Here is a 16,348-nt window from a genome sequence, read left to right as displayed (position 1 = left end):
AAGGAAGGAAGGAAGGAAGGAAGGAAGGAAGGAAGAAGGAAGGAAGGAAGGAAGGAAGGAAGGAAGGAAGGAAGGAAGGAAGGAAGGAAGGAAGGAAGGAAGGAAGGGAAGGAGGAATTTGGAGAGAATTCTATCTAAAGTGGCATTCACATGGCATTAACTACAGAGAATTTTGCCTTCCAAAGGGAAATATGGTCAACAATCTTCACATTTTCTTTTTTATTCTTTTCTTTCTTTTGCTTTCCCTTTCTTTTCTTCTTTCTTGCCAGTCCTGGGACTTGAACTCAGGGTCTAGGTGCTGTCCCTGATATTTTTTTACTCTAGGCTAGCACTCTACCACTTGAGCAACAGATTCATTTCCAGCTTTTTTTAATGATTAACTGCAGATAAGAGTCTCATGAACTTTCTTGCCCAGGCTGGCTTTGAGCCATGATCCTAAGATTTCACCCTCCTGAATAGCTAGGATTGCAGGCATGAGCCACTGACACCTCGAGGGTTATTTGATGGCTAGGTGTTGGTAGCTCACACCTGTAACCTTAACTACTCAGGAGGTAGAAATCTGAGGATCGCCATTGGAAGCCAGCCCAGGAAGAAAACATCTGCAAGACTTTTATCTCCAATTAACCACTAAGAAATCAGAAGTAGCACTCTGGCTCAAAGTGGTAGAGTGCTAGCCTTGAGCCCAAAAGCTCAGGGATAGTGCCCTGAGCTTGAGTCCAAGCCCCACAACCCAAAACAACAACAAAAGAGTGTTGGTTGATATAGTCAGTAGAACCTGACTTATCCTGATTAAATGACTATTTTATAATAATTAAGTTTTAAAGTAAAATTTCAATTTTATAAAACTATTTTGATGTCCACTTTCTTTTTTTTATTATCAAACTGATGTACAGAGAGATTACAGTTTCATATGTTAGGCATTGGATACATTTCTTGTACTGTTTGTTACCTCGTCCCTCATTCCCCCTTCCCTCCTCCCCTTTTCCCTTCCCGCCCCCCCCCCCATGAGTTTTTCAGTTCATTTACACCAAACAGTTTTGCAAGTATTGCTTTTGTAGTTGTCTTTTTTTACCCTGTGTCTCTCAATTTTGGTATTTCCTTTCAATTTCCTAGTTCTAATACCAGTATACACAATTTCCAATATACTCAGATAAGACACAGAGATAGTGTAGGCACAACCACAGGAAGGGGATACAAGAAGATCATCAATAATAGAAGCTACAGTTACACATAGCACGTTGAAAGTAGTCACAAGATGAACTCCATGTTATGGAAACAATTGTTGTATCACTGATGTCCACTTTATTTTACTGGCCACCCACTTTGAGTAAGAGAGAGAGAATTAGAGGTCAAGAGAAAAGGAGCAAAGTATAACAAGAGCAAAAGAGAAGGAAGGAAGAAAAGCTACAGAGGGCCAGACATAGAGAAGAAAGCAAAATATAGGGATAAACCCGACTGCAATGAACATAGTTGTACCGGTAGCATTAATGTGGCTTTGTTTGTGTTCTATGGGGAAAAAAATTACCCAATAATGGAATTGCTGAGTCATAGGGAATCTCTGTGTTTAGTCTCTTGAAGAACCTCCATAATGCTTTCCAGAGTGGTTGAACAGTTGAAAAAAGTAAGTAAGCCAGACCCCCAAAAAACAGAGGTTATATGGTGTCCCTCATTTTTGTAACTAGAACATGCCTACAAATCTACAAGTAAAAACACTAGATGGTAAAACACACAAACACATACACAAAAAAAATACACTTAGACATGATTAATTATACAGGACTCGAGATGTTCACAAAAGTTCAAAGAAGGATATCCTTAGGAAATGATCACAAAGGCTCAATAACTATGTGCATATGACCATCTAAAATGATGTTATTGAAATGAACTCCAAGAAATGGAAACAATAGTTTGTTTTTCTTATTTTGCTTTTTTTTATCCTTTATAAGTTTTTGTTTTTTGTACCTTTTGTTGTATGTAAGTTTATCTGATTTGGGGAGGGGAAGGGAAAGGACAGAAATGGTGGGACAAAGAGTGAACAAATGCAGCAGTGGTACTCACTAAACACTATGTTCAAAATGAACTATACAACTTGTGGAGAGGGGAGGTCAGAAGAGGAAAAACTGGAAGAAAAGAAGGGTAGAAGTGACACTGTTCAAAAAGAAATGTACTCATTACCTGACTTATGTAACTGTTATTCCTCTGTACATCACCCTTGCAATAACAATTTTTAAAAAAAGAAAATGGAGGGAGCAGAAGGAAAGAATAAACTGAAATATTCTTTATATGGTTACTATAAAAAAAAGTGCGGTTCAACAGCAAAGTTCCAAACTTTAAGTGTAAGTTTGCTATTTGAAATGAAAATAGGCGTGGAGAAAGAAGACTTATAAATGCCTCTTCTACTCCAGGCACTTTATATACTCAATCTCACATAACACTCAGAGACAGAAGTTGAAAGATATAAATATCATCTATACCTCATTGACACTGAGGTTCTGAATTTACAAAGGATTAGCATAATCATCACCAGCTATAAAATCAATAATGAGACCCATGTATAGCTGTCCAAAGTGTCCCATTCTCTTTCTGTGTCATTCATTTCAGTGATTCTATCTTTTCTTCTAGGGAATAGCACTATATTTATGATTTTTCATTCAGCCATTTCTGATTCCAAGTACTTGATTATAAATCTAAACTTCCAATTATAACATTGTTCTTTTTCTTTTTAAAAAGTCTACTCTACAAAAGTTCTCACATTGGAGTTCAGAACAAGGATTGAAAGTCAAAGGCAATATATCTCCTGAGGCATTAATAGAATTCAGAAGCATCACTCTTGCCACGAAAATGGGACACAAAAATCAATGCTGTTTACTCAATGTTAAAATACAAACTCCTGACTCTTAACAATATGCTGGCTCTAAAGATGGCTAATACTCCCAAAAGGTAGGAGAATCTGCTCAACTCTAGTCTCAAACCTCATATACCTAATTTTGGCTTTTTTAATACCTAAATCTAGATTAATCAATTAGGATTAAATATATTATGCTGTGAATTAATGTTGAAAGTATTCCATTCATTTTGACAGCAATACCCAGAACAACAGTCTTTATAGAAGAACGCATGAGCTCAAGCAAGGAAAACACCAGTTTAGGACAGTTAGGGAGGAGGGACTACATGTCCCCAAAATAGGGTCACATATCTTCCTTTGTCTGGAATTTTCCCTGTTTCTCATTGTATTTGTATGAATTCGTATCTATGTGAATAGTGCCCCTACCACATCTCAGAAGTCTGAAGTTCAAATCACTCAGGACACTCTTGTAGAAAACCTAGCTCATCAGGAGACACAACACAGTTCCCACACTCCTTGAGTTTTTCCATGCTGAGAACATGCCATAGAAATGAAGCCAAATTCAAGATTCTAAGACTTTCATGAAGCTGAAACTGATAAGTTCTGCAATAAATGCTACCTATCTAATCTACAAAATGTAAGGAGAATTGATGTGTATTTGTTTCTATGTCAGTCTGCTATAGCAGTTATACATTTTTTCTCAGTTAGGTAGAGGAAGTTCACTGACAGGCCTGAGTTAATTGGAATCCTAGCTCTGCCTGTTATTACCTGAATGACCTTGGACTACTTGCTCTGGTTGTCTGAGACTCAGGTGAATATTCTGTTCAAGGTGTAGGAATAATATCCCAACTACCAAGGGCTATTTGTAACCATAGTAACTAGGACTTGAGAGCCATAAAGAACTTAGTCTGAATGCCATTTCTTCAGCTTCTTTCCTGGGTGATCTTCACCATATATATTTAAACTATAGCCTCAGTTTTACGTCTATAAAATTATAATATGAGTCAGGTATTGGTGGCTCACACCTGTCATCCTAGCTACTCAGGAAGCTGATATCTGAGGATCTCAGTTCCAAGCCAGCCCAGTCAGGAAAGTCCATGAGACTCTTATCTCCAAAGCGTTACTCAGAAAAGGCCGGAAGTAGAGCTGTGACATAAGTGCTAGAATGCTAGCCTTAAGCAAAAGGAACCCAAGGACAGTGTCTGGCCTGAGTTTAAGCCCCAGCACCCTAAATAAAAAATGCTACTATGGAGAAGTTTTATCTCATAGGAGGTTGTTTTGACAACCAATTAATATGTTTTCATTGTTGTCATTATTTTGAAATACTGTATAGGAAAATAGTCATAAACCTCATACATAATTTTTGCTAGAACTTTCTTAGGTAACTCTGCTTACTTCTTCTAGCTACTACTGTTCAAAAGTACCAGTCCTATTTAAAATGCTTTCTTACCTGAAAGTCAAACTAACACTTTACCTGATTTGAAATATGTAAGCAAAGGTTTTGTTAGAACATTGCCTATAGTTTATCCCCCTGATTTGGCTGGGTTAAGGCCTAAAATGAATTGTTTCTATAAAATGGTGAGAATCACCATGGTTTATTTCTTTATGTCAGTTTTTTAGCCTTTCTCTGAGCTCTTTCATACTTTATTTGGATTTCACCTACATTTGTAATCATAAAAATCTGTTTGCTGAGCCACTTATTGGTTTTTCTTTCAAGACAAATTTATCCAGATGAGGATAATTAACTTGTGTGTTGCATAAATGTAAACATAATATTTAAGATAACATGATTCCCTATGATTCTGGAAATGTTTACCAAAATACAAATAACTTAGAGAATACTTATATTTGATCTTCCCTCTCCTTCTATACATATAAACATGTAATACATATGTAGTATATGTATATGCAAGTGCTACCTAAAACATACATACATATATTAGATGAATCTATAGAGTAAATATCTTAGCCCTATGAATTTAAATAAAGCAAGAAATCAAATTAAAATATTTCTATGGTACTTCACTAGAAATAATTTACTTGAAAGAAAAAATATTGATAATCATTCTATGTATAGCAATCATCCCAAACAATGAAATAAAAGAGTGATGTTTGCTAGAAGAGAATAGAGTGGTAGTCAAGACAGTAGATTCCCAATCCCTGTGTTGTTTAAATATTTGAACCAAAAACCATGCCCTTTCTACTTTGTAGTCTTACCAAGATTTAGTAAATGTGAACAACCCTACACCTGTCTTTAATATGCTTTCCAAAGTGTGAGATACAGTCTAATGTAGTTAATATTTAGTGAAACTGAGTCAATAAGGGGAGAGTTATTCTCTTTGGAATAATTGTTCCCTGAAAAGACATTTCTTTTTAATTCCTCTCTAACCTTGAATATTCTTCCCAAATAGAAGCAGGACTGTGGTTCAGATTCTTGAAAGATAAGACCTTCCCTTTGGAATGTAACAATTTTGTTTCAATTATGTATGTTTTAATTATATCTCAGTTGTTACTTCCCATTTAAAATCAGAATATTCTATCTTTAGATGGTTTTAAAAATAATATGAAACAAATCATGGTTTGGGGTACATACTGGAGTAATAGTTATGATATTGATAGCAAAAGATGGTGTAAGAAATGTGCTATTCTACTGTACTGTACTGTGCTCAGTACAGGAACATTGTCTAGCTTCCTTCCTATCAAACTCAAATAAACAATGAAAACCACCATTATGTGTGAAAATTGGCAGCTCTCTTTGTAGCATCTTTGACTTGAGACCTTTCTTTCCCAATGATTTACACTGAATTATTGTCAGGTCTGGTTGGTGAAGACCTTTTAATTATAATCCTTTTTTTTTAATCTTTCTGGAATGGAGGGGACTTCAAAGACTTGGAAGAGCGTGGAAACTTTCAAATCCAGCCTCCGTCTCTCAATGTCTTCATGGAGCAGAACTAATAAACTTCTCTCATTTTAAGCTACTCAGATTTATCTCTTACAGAAGCTGGTATGAATTTATATTTGTTTCATTTCCAGAGTGTTCCAGAAGGGATTTAAGACAGCTATCTTATCTAAACAGCTTTAAACAAGAAAGAAGCTAAAAATGTCTAGGTGCCTTCAGCACCAACTAATTAAAATCAGGTAATCTGCAGAAAGTAGCCTTTGTTCGTGAAAACCGGCACTTCAAAAAGTACAGTTCTTCATGGAAAATAGATAAAATTCAAGAATCTGAAAGGAAACTACTAGCAGAATTTTCCTCTATCTCATGCTATTTTCTAGAGAAAAATTTAATAACCTTTTGAAGGAGTGTTGGTCCTTGGCAGTCCATGTTTCATTCAGATTAGCCTAGATAGATCTTAAAGATCAGTAATTATCACAAAAAGGCAGCCAACATTTTTTTTTTACTCCAGTCAAAGCAAGATACACATATCATAGCTCTGTCTGCCTATCTCTAGAGGAATTTAAGTAATTTCTGAGAATTCTTTTTGCCCTGGGTTCTACCTTAATTTTTTCATCTGTAATAGGAAATACTTAACAAACTTTGACATCTACCTTAGTTGACTAACTGAGAAGCTAAGGATTATCTATTCTCTAATTTTAAAAGAAAAAGGATTTTTAGGGCTGCCTTCAGTTCAAAGACTTTAGTATCTGCTGCCATTTGAAACATTTTCCTTTCTCTAAATATTAAAAAAAAAAGTATATTAGGCAGTGGTGGCTCACATCTCCAATTCTAACTATGCAGGAGCTGAGATCAGAGGCTCACAATTCAAAACCAACCTGGATAGAAAAGTCTATGAGACTCTTACCTCCAATTAGCCAGTAAAAAGCCTGAAGTTGTGGTATGACTGAATGACAAAATTCTAGCCTTGAGCAAAAAAACCAAATGAGTATGTGAGACTGAATCCAAGCCTCAGTACACACACAGACACACACACACACACACACACACACACACACACACACGATTTTAGTTATGTGATCACATTTAATTCTTATTAAAAACCCTGTAGCATACTCACTGTTGTTCTTGCTTTTGAGGAAGGACAACTTAGACTATCTGAGGCTTGTATCTGTAGGCATATCTGTGCTCTAAGTTATCACCCAATGCCTGCTTGTTGGTTGGAAGCATTCTATATTACACTGGTGGGGCCACCAGGCATTGTGAGCCAACTAACCTATCATTAATAATGTTAATTTCCAAGTTATACAAGAACCACTTTCATCTTTTAAAGTTGCAAGTACTATAAACATACTCTATATGTCCAAATCTTTCTATGTAGGCCAAAAGGAGATTGAGAACTATAGGAAATAATTTACATTTCAAAGAGATGCAAATACAAACCGGAACTAAGCACTCTCCAGTTGCTGGAAAGATTAAACACAAACTATTAATTAATGATTTAGGACAAGCTTCCCTAATTGTTTGAATACAAGATGAACTCATGCTTTAAAACAGATACAGTCTACTAGAAAACTGATTCTGAGCCTTAGCAAAAAAAAAAAAAAAACAAGCCCCAAGGGGAAAGGAAAGAAGAAAATGTATACTTTCTCCCTGTTTCTAAAAGTAAATGTTACTATTAAAATCTACTTTGCAAAAAATAGTTCAATCTCTTTTGGATGACACAGATGTAGTAATATATATGATACATGAGAAGAGATGTAAGCAATCATGGACAGAAAAAATCTTGGGCATCAAGAGATGCTGGTTAAAAATACTTTCTCTGCACTAAGACCTTAACCCTAGGCAAATGACACATCAGCAAGAAGGGTGCTTTTTTCCTTCTGAAGTCAAGAGATAAATACTTCAACAGGATTAGATGGATTCTGTAGTAGTCTTGCCCTGTAGTGAAAAGTCCATCTTGCTTCCTGTCTAGCTCTTGCCTGGCAGATCTAGAGAACAATTATTAAGTAGCTATCTTCTTTTTCTGTCAGAGTAAAAAGAGTTGTTGTTCTATTGAGGGTTTGGGGGAGGGGGGGTAGTCACTGCTTTGTGGGGTGGGTTTTTTTATTTTTTTGGACTTCTAGAATTTTTTTGGCTGAATAACTATTTCGCACACCCTTGAAGACAACATCCATAAGAGAGAGAGAGAGTACCAGGATTCTTTCCCATTGTTTACAGTAACCACCTCAGAGATTAGTGACATCTCTGAATAGACACTAGTCCTAGAGACTCACCAAGCCAGAGATTCAATCATTGGCATGAAAGGGAACTGTATAAAATATGTCTTGACTGTGCATCCTGAAAATCTCAAGAGATTATTACACAAAAGGAGTTGTCAGCTTTTTAAAGAAATCTATCAGTTCCACATAACACTAACTTATCTATGACAGTTTGAGTTAAATAAAACTTTCTTAATCTTACTGCTCCTGAATAAATTATAAAGGGTCAACAAAGAGGAAAAATATATGATCTGACTGTATGTCTTATTTATAAGTATATGCTCATTTTATATATGTTTACGAAGACTTCATTACATTAAATCATTTTAACAGCTTGTTTCCATACAGATAGGATCTTATGCTATTTGTATAGGTTTTTAAACTAAATAGTAGTTGCAAGTAACCAATAGTTTCTATTCACGTACTGTAATTATATATCCAAATGCCCTCTTAAATGATTCACAGAAAAATCCAATATAGCCTAAAAAATTAAGAAGAGTAAGGGAAAGGGCAGGTAGGAGAGGGAGGGGTAGGTAAAAAAAATATTGAACATAGTGACATTAATCAACATATATTGTATTCATTAACTGCTTTATTAAATGGCAACTCCTTTTTACAACTACTTAAAGATTTTTTTAATATAGGCAGAATTGGTTTGACTGTGGAAAATTGAAAGGTAACTGTAACTGGTGGGTAACTTTTCTCTCTTGACTGAACCACTGAGAAATTTTTATTGTTGCACTTATAAATTTTGGTTTAAAAATTGGAACCATGGGTATTGTGTATACGTTTATTGGAACTAGGAAAGGGAAGAACATCAAAATGGAGAGACAAACAGTAAAAGGCAAACCAATACAACATCAATACTTACAAACTATATGCTGTAAACCAACTGTACACCTTGGGAGGGGAAAAATTGGGGCAGGGAGAAGGTGGAAGAAAAATGAGGGAGGAGGTAACAAGTTTGATAAGAAATGTACTCACTGCCTTACATATGAAACTTTAACTCCTCTGTACATCACTTTGACAATAAATAAATAAATAAATTTAAAAATTATGTTTATAATATAAAACCAATTTAGTGTTCTCTATGTCTGGGTGTCATGGTGACTATTACCATTTCCCCTTGAAATTTCTCTAAGCTGAGCTTCAATATCAACACTTTCCAGTTGACAGGTTGAATTGAAACCTCATTGTATAGCTACTTAAAGATAGTCAAAAATAAAATGAAAAATAAAACCTTTCCATTTTTGTATAAATACAATCAGACAGAGAGATAAAACCCCAATGCTTTGAGGGTAATTGTGAAGCATATAGGAGGAGAAATTTAATTTCTGTAGAGAAAGAGCTCAAATCCAATGGTTCCTGCCAGATTTGGGACATTGAGTTTGATCTCAACTTTCTTTACATCCTTGAAGAAACTCATGTTGCCCTGTTGAGTTTCCAGACATATTCACAAGAGGGTGAATCTATTTCCAGTGATTGTACAGATCTCACACATGTTTTCTTGTTTTTGTTTGTTTGTTTTTGGTTTGGTTTGGTTTGGTTTGGTTTTTGTCAGTCATGGGGCTTGAACTCAGGGCCTTGGCAATGTCCTTGAGCATTTCTGCTCAATCTTAGGGTGCTACCAGGTTGAACCACAGCTCCAGTTCATTTTCTGGTGGTTAATTAGAAATAAGTGTCTCATGGTCTTTCCTGCCTGAAAGGCTTTGAATAGTGATTCTCCAATCGCAGTCTCTTGAGTAGCTAGAATTACAGGTATGAGCCACCAACACCTGGCTCACAAGTGTGTAGTATCTGATATTTGACACAGAGCAGCATTTCCAATTTAGAGTTTTAGACAACTAGAAGGTTTAAATCCCCGTTTGATGATATCAGATATATTTGGAAGCCTTTATTCATTGCATCTTTTGTTTTCTTTTCTTCTGCACCTCCTTTTATTTATCACTACTTCTTTCCATTTGGGGAAATCATTTTATTGGGGGATAAAATCCTATCATTAACTAGGATTAAGGTTTAAGGAGATTTCTATGCTATCAATTTATTGTTTTGTGGCCTTGTTCAGCTGCCAGAGAACTAAATTAATCATAGAATTCCCACACTAAGCAATTTATCATCACTGTATCATCCATCAAAGCAGCTATTTCCTTTCTAAATTTTTCTTTTTAAACAATGTACAACAACTGTCACCATTTCTTTTCTTACTGGTGTTTTTAAAGATTATGGCTACTTGGAGTTTTCCATTTCTCTTTCTTTGTTGTAGCAATCTGTCCACTTCTCACCAATGCATCAAACCCTGGAGGATCTCTTTCTTCTGAGCTCTCCTCTCCCAGTGGAGAGACATGTCTTTCTTTGGCTTGATTTCTGATCTGACTGACACTGCCTCAGGAAACCAAACCATTCTCCTATTAAAAAATGAGGAAAATAACAGCTATTAATGTGTGAGGTACTATACATACACCATCTTTAATGTTTCCATTTATTCTCTTTTATAATCACAAAATGATGTGTATGTGAGAACCTTACAGCTTATCATTGAGCCAAATAGAAGAAAATGCAATTTTTTTGCTGTTTCTGTCCTAGGTTGCTTTTTTTGTTTCATGCAATCCCTGATGCTTTTATTTGTGTTTCTTCCAGTAATACAATACAGTAAGTCGTAAATTAATACCAAGCATGGAGAAAATGTTAAGTATGAAAATATCGAACTTCACATGCTAGGTTTAAAAAGCTACTAATCACTATCCTGGTGAGTCCCTTTGATCAGAATTAATGGAAGGGCCCTCATAAGCTCCCTATATATTTGAGATTTCTGCTTATTCTTAACGAACAAAGTTCATCCTGTCAAACCTTGGTCACAGTTGGACACTAGGAGCAAGCTTTGATTGTAAGACTTCTACTGACAGTGAAAGCTAAATGGAATCAGCAGTTTGCCCTTCCAGAGTAAACCCGAGGAATATTTGTGAGGAGAATAGTAAAGTACAAACTTCCTCCACAATTTCCAAGGTACATCAAAAGAACTCTGATGCGATATGGCTCCAAATTATCTACTCCTGCCAGTAGTTGATGGCTGAAGTGTTGCTGATCTGAAGATACCTTGCATGCATCCTGCTCCTGAGTACAAACCATGTGGATAGCCCATCATATTGACTTCAGCCAAAATAACCATTTTTTAAAAATACTCACTATTGAGCTCCTTCCCATGTTATTTAAAACCATAATTGGATCACTCTCTTCCAAAGTGTACTCTCCTTGCCATATTAATGGATTTAATAAATAACCCTTTCCTAAAATATTATTGAAACAAATCAGAACAAAGATGTCAATTTTCTCATTATCATTATATGCACATTAAGCAAATTTTTCCAAGGATAAGAATTTTTACTAGAGGAAATTTTTTTAAAAGACTCACTTTGCCACTACCAAAGAAACTAAAAAGTATAAATGATGAAAAAATATTTTCATCCAGAACATAAAGAACCATACAAATACAATAGAAAATATATTTTCTGCCCTAATAAAGAAATACTAAAGTATATATGAAATACATATATTTGAAAAATATTATCTTTTTATACATTTATTTAACATAAATTATACAAAGAGCCTTTATTGTTATATTTACATAAATGCATAATAATATATTCATCATTTTCTGTCCATCTGTCCATCTGTATTGTTTATTCTTCCACCCTCCTTTTAACAATATTGAACTAATTATGTATATTTTCTCACTAAATTGTTAACATCAATCATCTTCAACACAGATTTTTCATATGTATTCAGATATAATTGCTTATCTTTTAAATATAGTTTATAGTAACATCACATTGTTTCATTATTATAGTTTTATTTCCAATGTTTAAATCTACAGTAGTGCTTTCATACTTTTTCTGGGTATTTTCACATGTTTATATTTACAAACATAAATTTGTAGTATGCTTATATCATAACTTATAAGACCAAGATCATAATATACATATACACTGTATATTTCCAGTTTTCCCCTATAACAGACAAACTAAACTAAACTTAAAAGGAACTACATAGCACTAATATGCTTATTATACTCTCCTATGTAATCCAACTAAAATTGAGATATCTTCCACAAACCTTTATATATCACTACTTTATTTCAGCCTTAGAATTCATTTTCCCATACTAAGATATTTTTGTAATGAATGTTTTCATTGAGAATTTTTTTATTATTTCATATTTCTAACTATACAGTTTTTCCTTGTTTAGTAAATTTTATTTTGACTCATCAGTAGGATTTAGTAATTGTCATATTCTACATATTTCTTAAATTGATTCTAAGAAATTTGACATTCTTTAGTAATGCTATTATTAACTAAAATAAGTTTTACAACACAAGAAAGTATGTATATTTCCCTTTCAAACTCTAAATTACTTATTTTTTCTATTTGGCCTAATAGTTTTGTGTGTTTGGGGGAAGGAGTTAATTAACAAGTTTTCCCATCCTGAATGATCTGAGATTATAAGTGTTTTCAAGGTACCTGGATTGTGTTTCATCTCAACAAGAAACACAAAACCAACAGGGAGACAATGAAGGCAAAACACTGGTTTGTCTCAAATAAGAGGGTTCCTTCCTAAGCCAAATTTCATCTACGTTTGACCAGAAGATTGTCTTAAGATCAAAAGTCCTTTTTATTGGAATATACATGGGGGCAGGGGGGAGAATCTGTGTATTTAGTAGTAGGTATACATTTTTGCTTGGTTTATTGGACCCACAGGCCTGATGTTGAACGAAAACTTCTATTAGCATCATTTTGAATGGGGAATGGGACCTCAGACATTACAGATGCAAGCTGTCATTCCTGCATAACCACTTTCCTCTTGGCTATTGACCCCTAATTCTCTCACTTGAATTCAATCTGGAGCATGCGAATTATATGCTATTTTGCCTCAGTCAGTTCCAGACACTAAACTTGTCTTGTTAGATTTGTCAAACACCGAATTTGTGGTGCTAAGTTCTAGGAAGGTATTACAATTACTACTGCCATTATCCCCATTTAGCAATAAACGAGAGACTCTCCAAGTACAGAGAGCCAAAATAACATCTCCAAGATCCTGTGCACAGCAGTAGAAGCCCACAAGTATAATCCCAGATTGGATTCCTAGTCCAAAATCCTGTTTCCTTATTTAGATTCCTTTCCGCATTGACTGGTGTCCCTTATGTATGCCCTGACTCAACTTCTCTTCCTTCTTCTGCCCCTTCTCCGCAGGCCCGTGACCAAGGTGTAGACTAAGAAGTGGAGTCATGCTTCACACAGCCGTATCATGCTGGCAGCCATTCCTGGGTCTGGCTGTGGTGTTCATCTTCATGGGATCCACCATCGGCTGCCCTGCTCGCTGCGAGTGCTCTGCCCAGAACAAGTCTGTTAGCTGCCACAGAAGAAGGCTAATTGCCATCCCAGAGGGCATTCCCATCGAGACCAAAATCTTGGACCTCAGCAAAAACAGGTTGAAAAGTGTCAACCCTGAAGAATTCATCTCATACCCTCTCCTGGAGGAGATAGACCTGAGTGACAATATCATTGCCAATGTGGAGCCAGGGGCGTTCAACAATCTCTTTAATCTGCGGTCCCTTCGCCTGAAAGGCAATCGCCTGAAGTTGGTCCCTTTAGGAGTATTCACGGGGCTGTCCAACCTCACCAAACTGGACATTAGTGAAAATAAGATTGTGATTTTACTGGATTACATGTTCCAGGATCTGCATAACCTGAAGTCTCTTGAAGTGGGAGACAATGATTTGGTTTATATCTCACACCGGGCTTTCAGCGGGCTACTTAGCTTGGAACAGCTCACCCTGGAGAAATGCAACCTCACGGCAGTCCCCACGGAAGCCCTCTCCCACCTCCGCAGCCTCATCAGCCTACACCTGAAGCATCTCAACATCAACAATATGCCCGTGTATGCCTTCAAAAGATTGTTCCATCTGAAAAACCTAGAGATTGACTATTGGCCTTTACTGGATATGATGCCTGCCAATAGCCTCTACGGTCTCAACCTCACGTCTCTTTCCATAACTAACACCAACCTGTCCACTGTCCCTTTCCTGGCCTTTAAACATCTGGTATACCTGACCCACCTTAACCTCTCCTACAATCCCATCAGTACCATTGAAGCAGGCATGTTCTCTGACCTGACCCGCCTTCAGGAGCTGCATATCGTGGGGGCCCAGCTCCGTACCATTGAGCCTCATTCCTTCCAAGGGCTCCGTTATCTGCGTGTGCTCAATGTGTCTCAGAACCTACTGGAAACTTTGGAAGAGAACGTCTTCTCCTCCCCGAGGGCTTTGGAGGTCCTGAGCATTAATAACAACCCACTGGCTTGCGACTGCCGTCTCCTCTGGATCCTGCAGCGACAGCCCACCCTGCAGTTTGGTGGCCAGCAGCCCATGTGCGCTGGACCAGACACCATCCGGGAGAGATCCTTCAAGGATTTCCACAGCACTGCCCTTTCTTTTTATTTCACCTGCAAAAAACCCAAAATCCGTGAGAAGAAGTTGCAGCACCTTCTCGTGGATGAAGGGCAGACTGTGCAGCTAGAATGCAATGCAGATGGAGATCCACAGCCCATGATTTCCTGGGTGACACCCCGACGGCGTTTTATCACCACCAAGTCCAACGGAAGGGCCACCGTTTTGGGTGATGGCACCTTAGAAATCCGCTTTGCCCAGGATCAAGACAGTGGGATGTATGTTTGCATCGCTAGCAACGCTGCTGGAAATGACACCTTCACGGCCTCCTTAACTGTGAAAGGATTCACTTCAGACCGCTTCCTTTACGCAAATAGGACCCCCATGTACATGACCGACTCCAATGACACCATTTCCAATGGCACCAATGCCAATACTTTCTCCCTGGACCTTAAAACAATACTGGTATCGACAGCCATGGGCTGTTTCACATTCCTGGGAGTGGTTTTATTTTGTTTTCTCCTCCTTTTTGTGTGGAGCCGAGGGAAAGGCAAGCACAAAAACAGCATTGACCTTGAGTATGTACCCCGAAAAAACAATGGTGCTGTTGTGGAAGGGGAGGTAGCCGGACCCAGGAGGTTCAACATGAAAATGATTTGAGTGGCTACCTACCATTGATTGGCACTACTGTCTCTGTCATTGTTGGTAATCCATAAGGCAGTCTGGCACAGGAAATCGCTAGGTTAAGAAGCAGCTGCCCCTAGCTGCCCCCAGTGTGGAAGCAGGAAGACTTCTTATGGAGACTCTCCATGTATAGAGGCAGGCAGGCATGTGTCCCAACCCTTCACACAGTGGGATACTAATTGTTTGCATTGCAAATATTGGCATTCTGGGGATCTCAGTCATGAACCTGAACCTTTGGCTCATGCTCATGGACAATAATTCAGCATTTTCTACCATGGCAAAAAATAAAAATAAAAAAAAATAAAAAGAACAACCTACAGTGTAGGATTTACATATTTAAAAAGACACATTTGTTTAAAACATACTCTACAGATAAATTCGTGTCTATAATTATCATTTGTTAAAGCCTTGCATCATACCATATTGTTGGTTCTGCACCAAAACCAGATCAATAGATTATTTTCCTCTTTTGGTTTGTTTGGTTTTTTTTTTTTTGAAACATATATGCTGTATATGTTTTGAAGCAATATGAATGGGAGGTTGTGCTTTTTAGTTACTCACCACTATAGATCCAAGTGTGATTTCATGTTCCTTTACTACAGATAAGCCTGAGATTAGATCCCTGGAGGGAGAAGGTGGAAATTTGTTGAGAGTTGTGTATGTCTGGTAGAGGATGCCAAGAAACAGGACCCAAGGCAAAACTGCTCAAGTCTGTTCACTTCTGTTATTATAAATAAAGGCATGTGCCTAGTTTTGATACAGAATGGAATATTTTTTATACTTGTAATATCATATGGGACCAGTTTACTGTAACAAAGCCCTGGTTTCTCCAGGAGGAGGTATGCCACTAGATGTACATGAAAAATGCAAGGTAGGTGTTACTAATGAAAATCATCCATTTAGCCACCCTTGATATTAATTTCACCAGTCACTGCTAATAGGATAATTGAAAATGTAAGAGGATATAATTGAATATATATATATAAATTTATATATATATGTGTGTGTATACATATGTATATGTGTATGTATGTATATGCACATATATGTATATATATACACACTGAGGATTATTTTGTTTGAAAGAGTTCTGAATTTGGCTTTTCCAGCTGCCAACATGAGCCACAGTAATCTGTGCAAAACAAGATGGTGATATATCTAAGGATCTATTTAAACCACGATAGCTCCTGGAAGTATAGGTTCAATCCAGTCAAAAGGAATAT

At 36.8% G+C, this 16,348-nt stretch overlaps 1 protein-coding gene across 1 annotated transcript in view; it reads left to right on the top strand.

Annotated features, from left to right (window-relative positions):
- Lingo2 (leucine rich repeat and Ig domain containing 2) overlaps nucleotides 1-15,101 on the top strand; it is a 122,508-nt gene extending 107,407 nt beyond the window's left edge. The window contains exon 2 of the mRNA XM_048352200.1: nucleotides 13,246-15,101. Within this exon, the coding sequence (XP_048208157.1) occupies nucleotides 13,281-15,101 (1,821 nt within the window). The 5' untranslated portion in view covers nucleotides 13,246-13,280. The remainder of the gene's footprint in view (nucleotides 1-13,245) is intronic.
- The last annotated feature ends 1,247 nt before the right edge of the window (nucleotides 15,102-16,348 follow it).

Source organism: Perognathus longimembris, chromosome 1 (assembly GCF_023159225.1).
Source record: "Perognathus longimembris pacificus isolate PPM17 chromosome 1, ASM2315922v1, whole genome shotgun sequence".
Lineage (NCBI taxonomy): Eukaryota > Metazoa > Chordata > Mammalia > Rodentia > Heteromyidae > Perognathus > Perognathus longimembris.
Note: the sequence above shows the minus strand (reverse complement) of the source record. Positions and strands in the feature narration are given on the sequence as shown.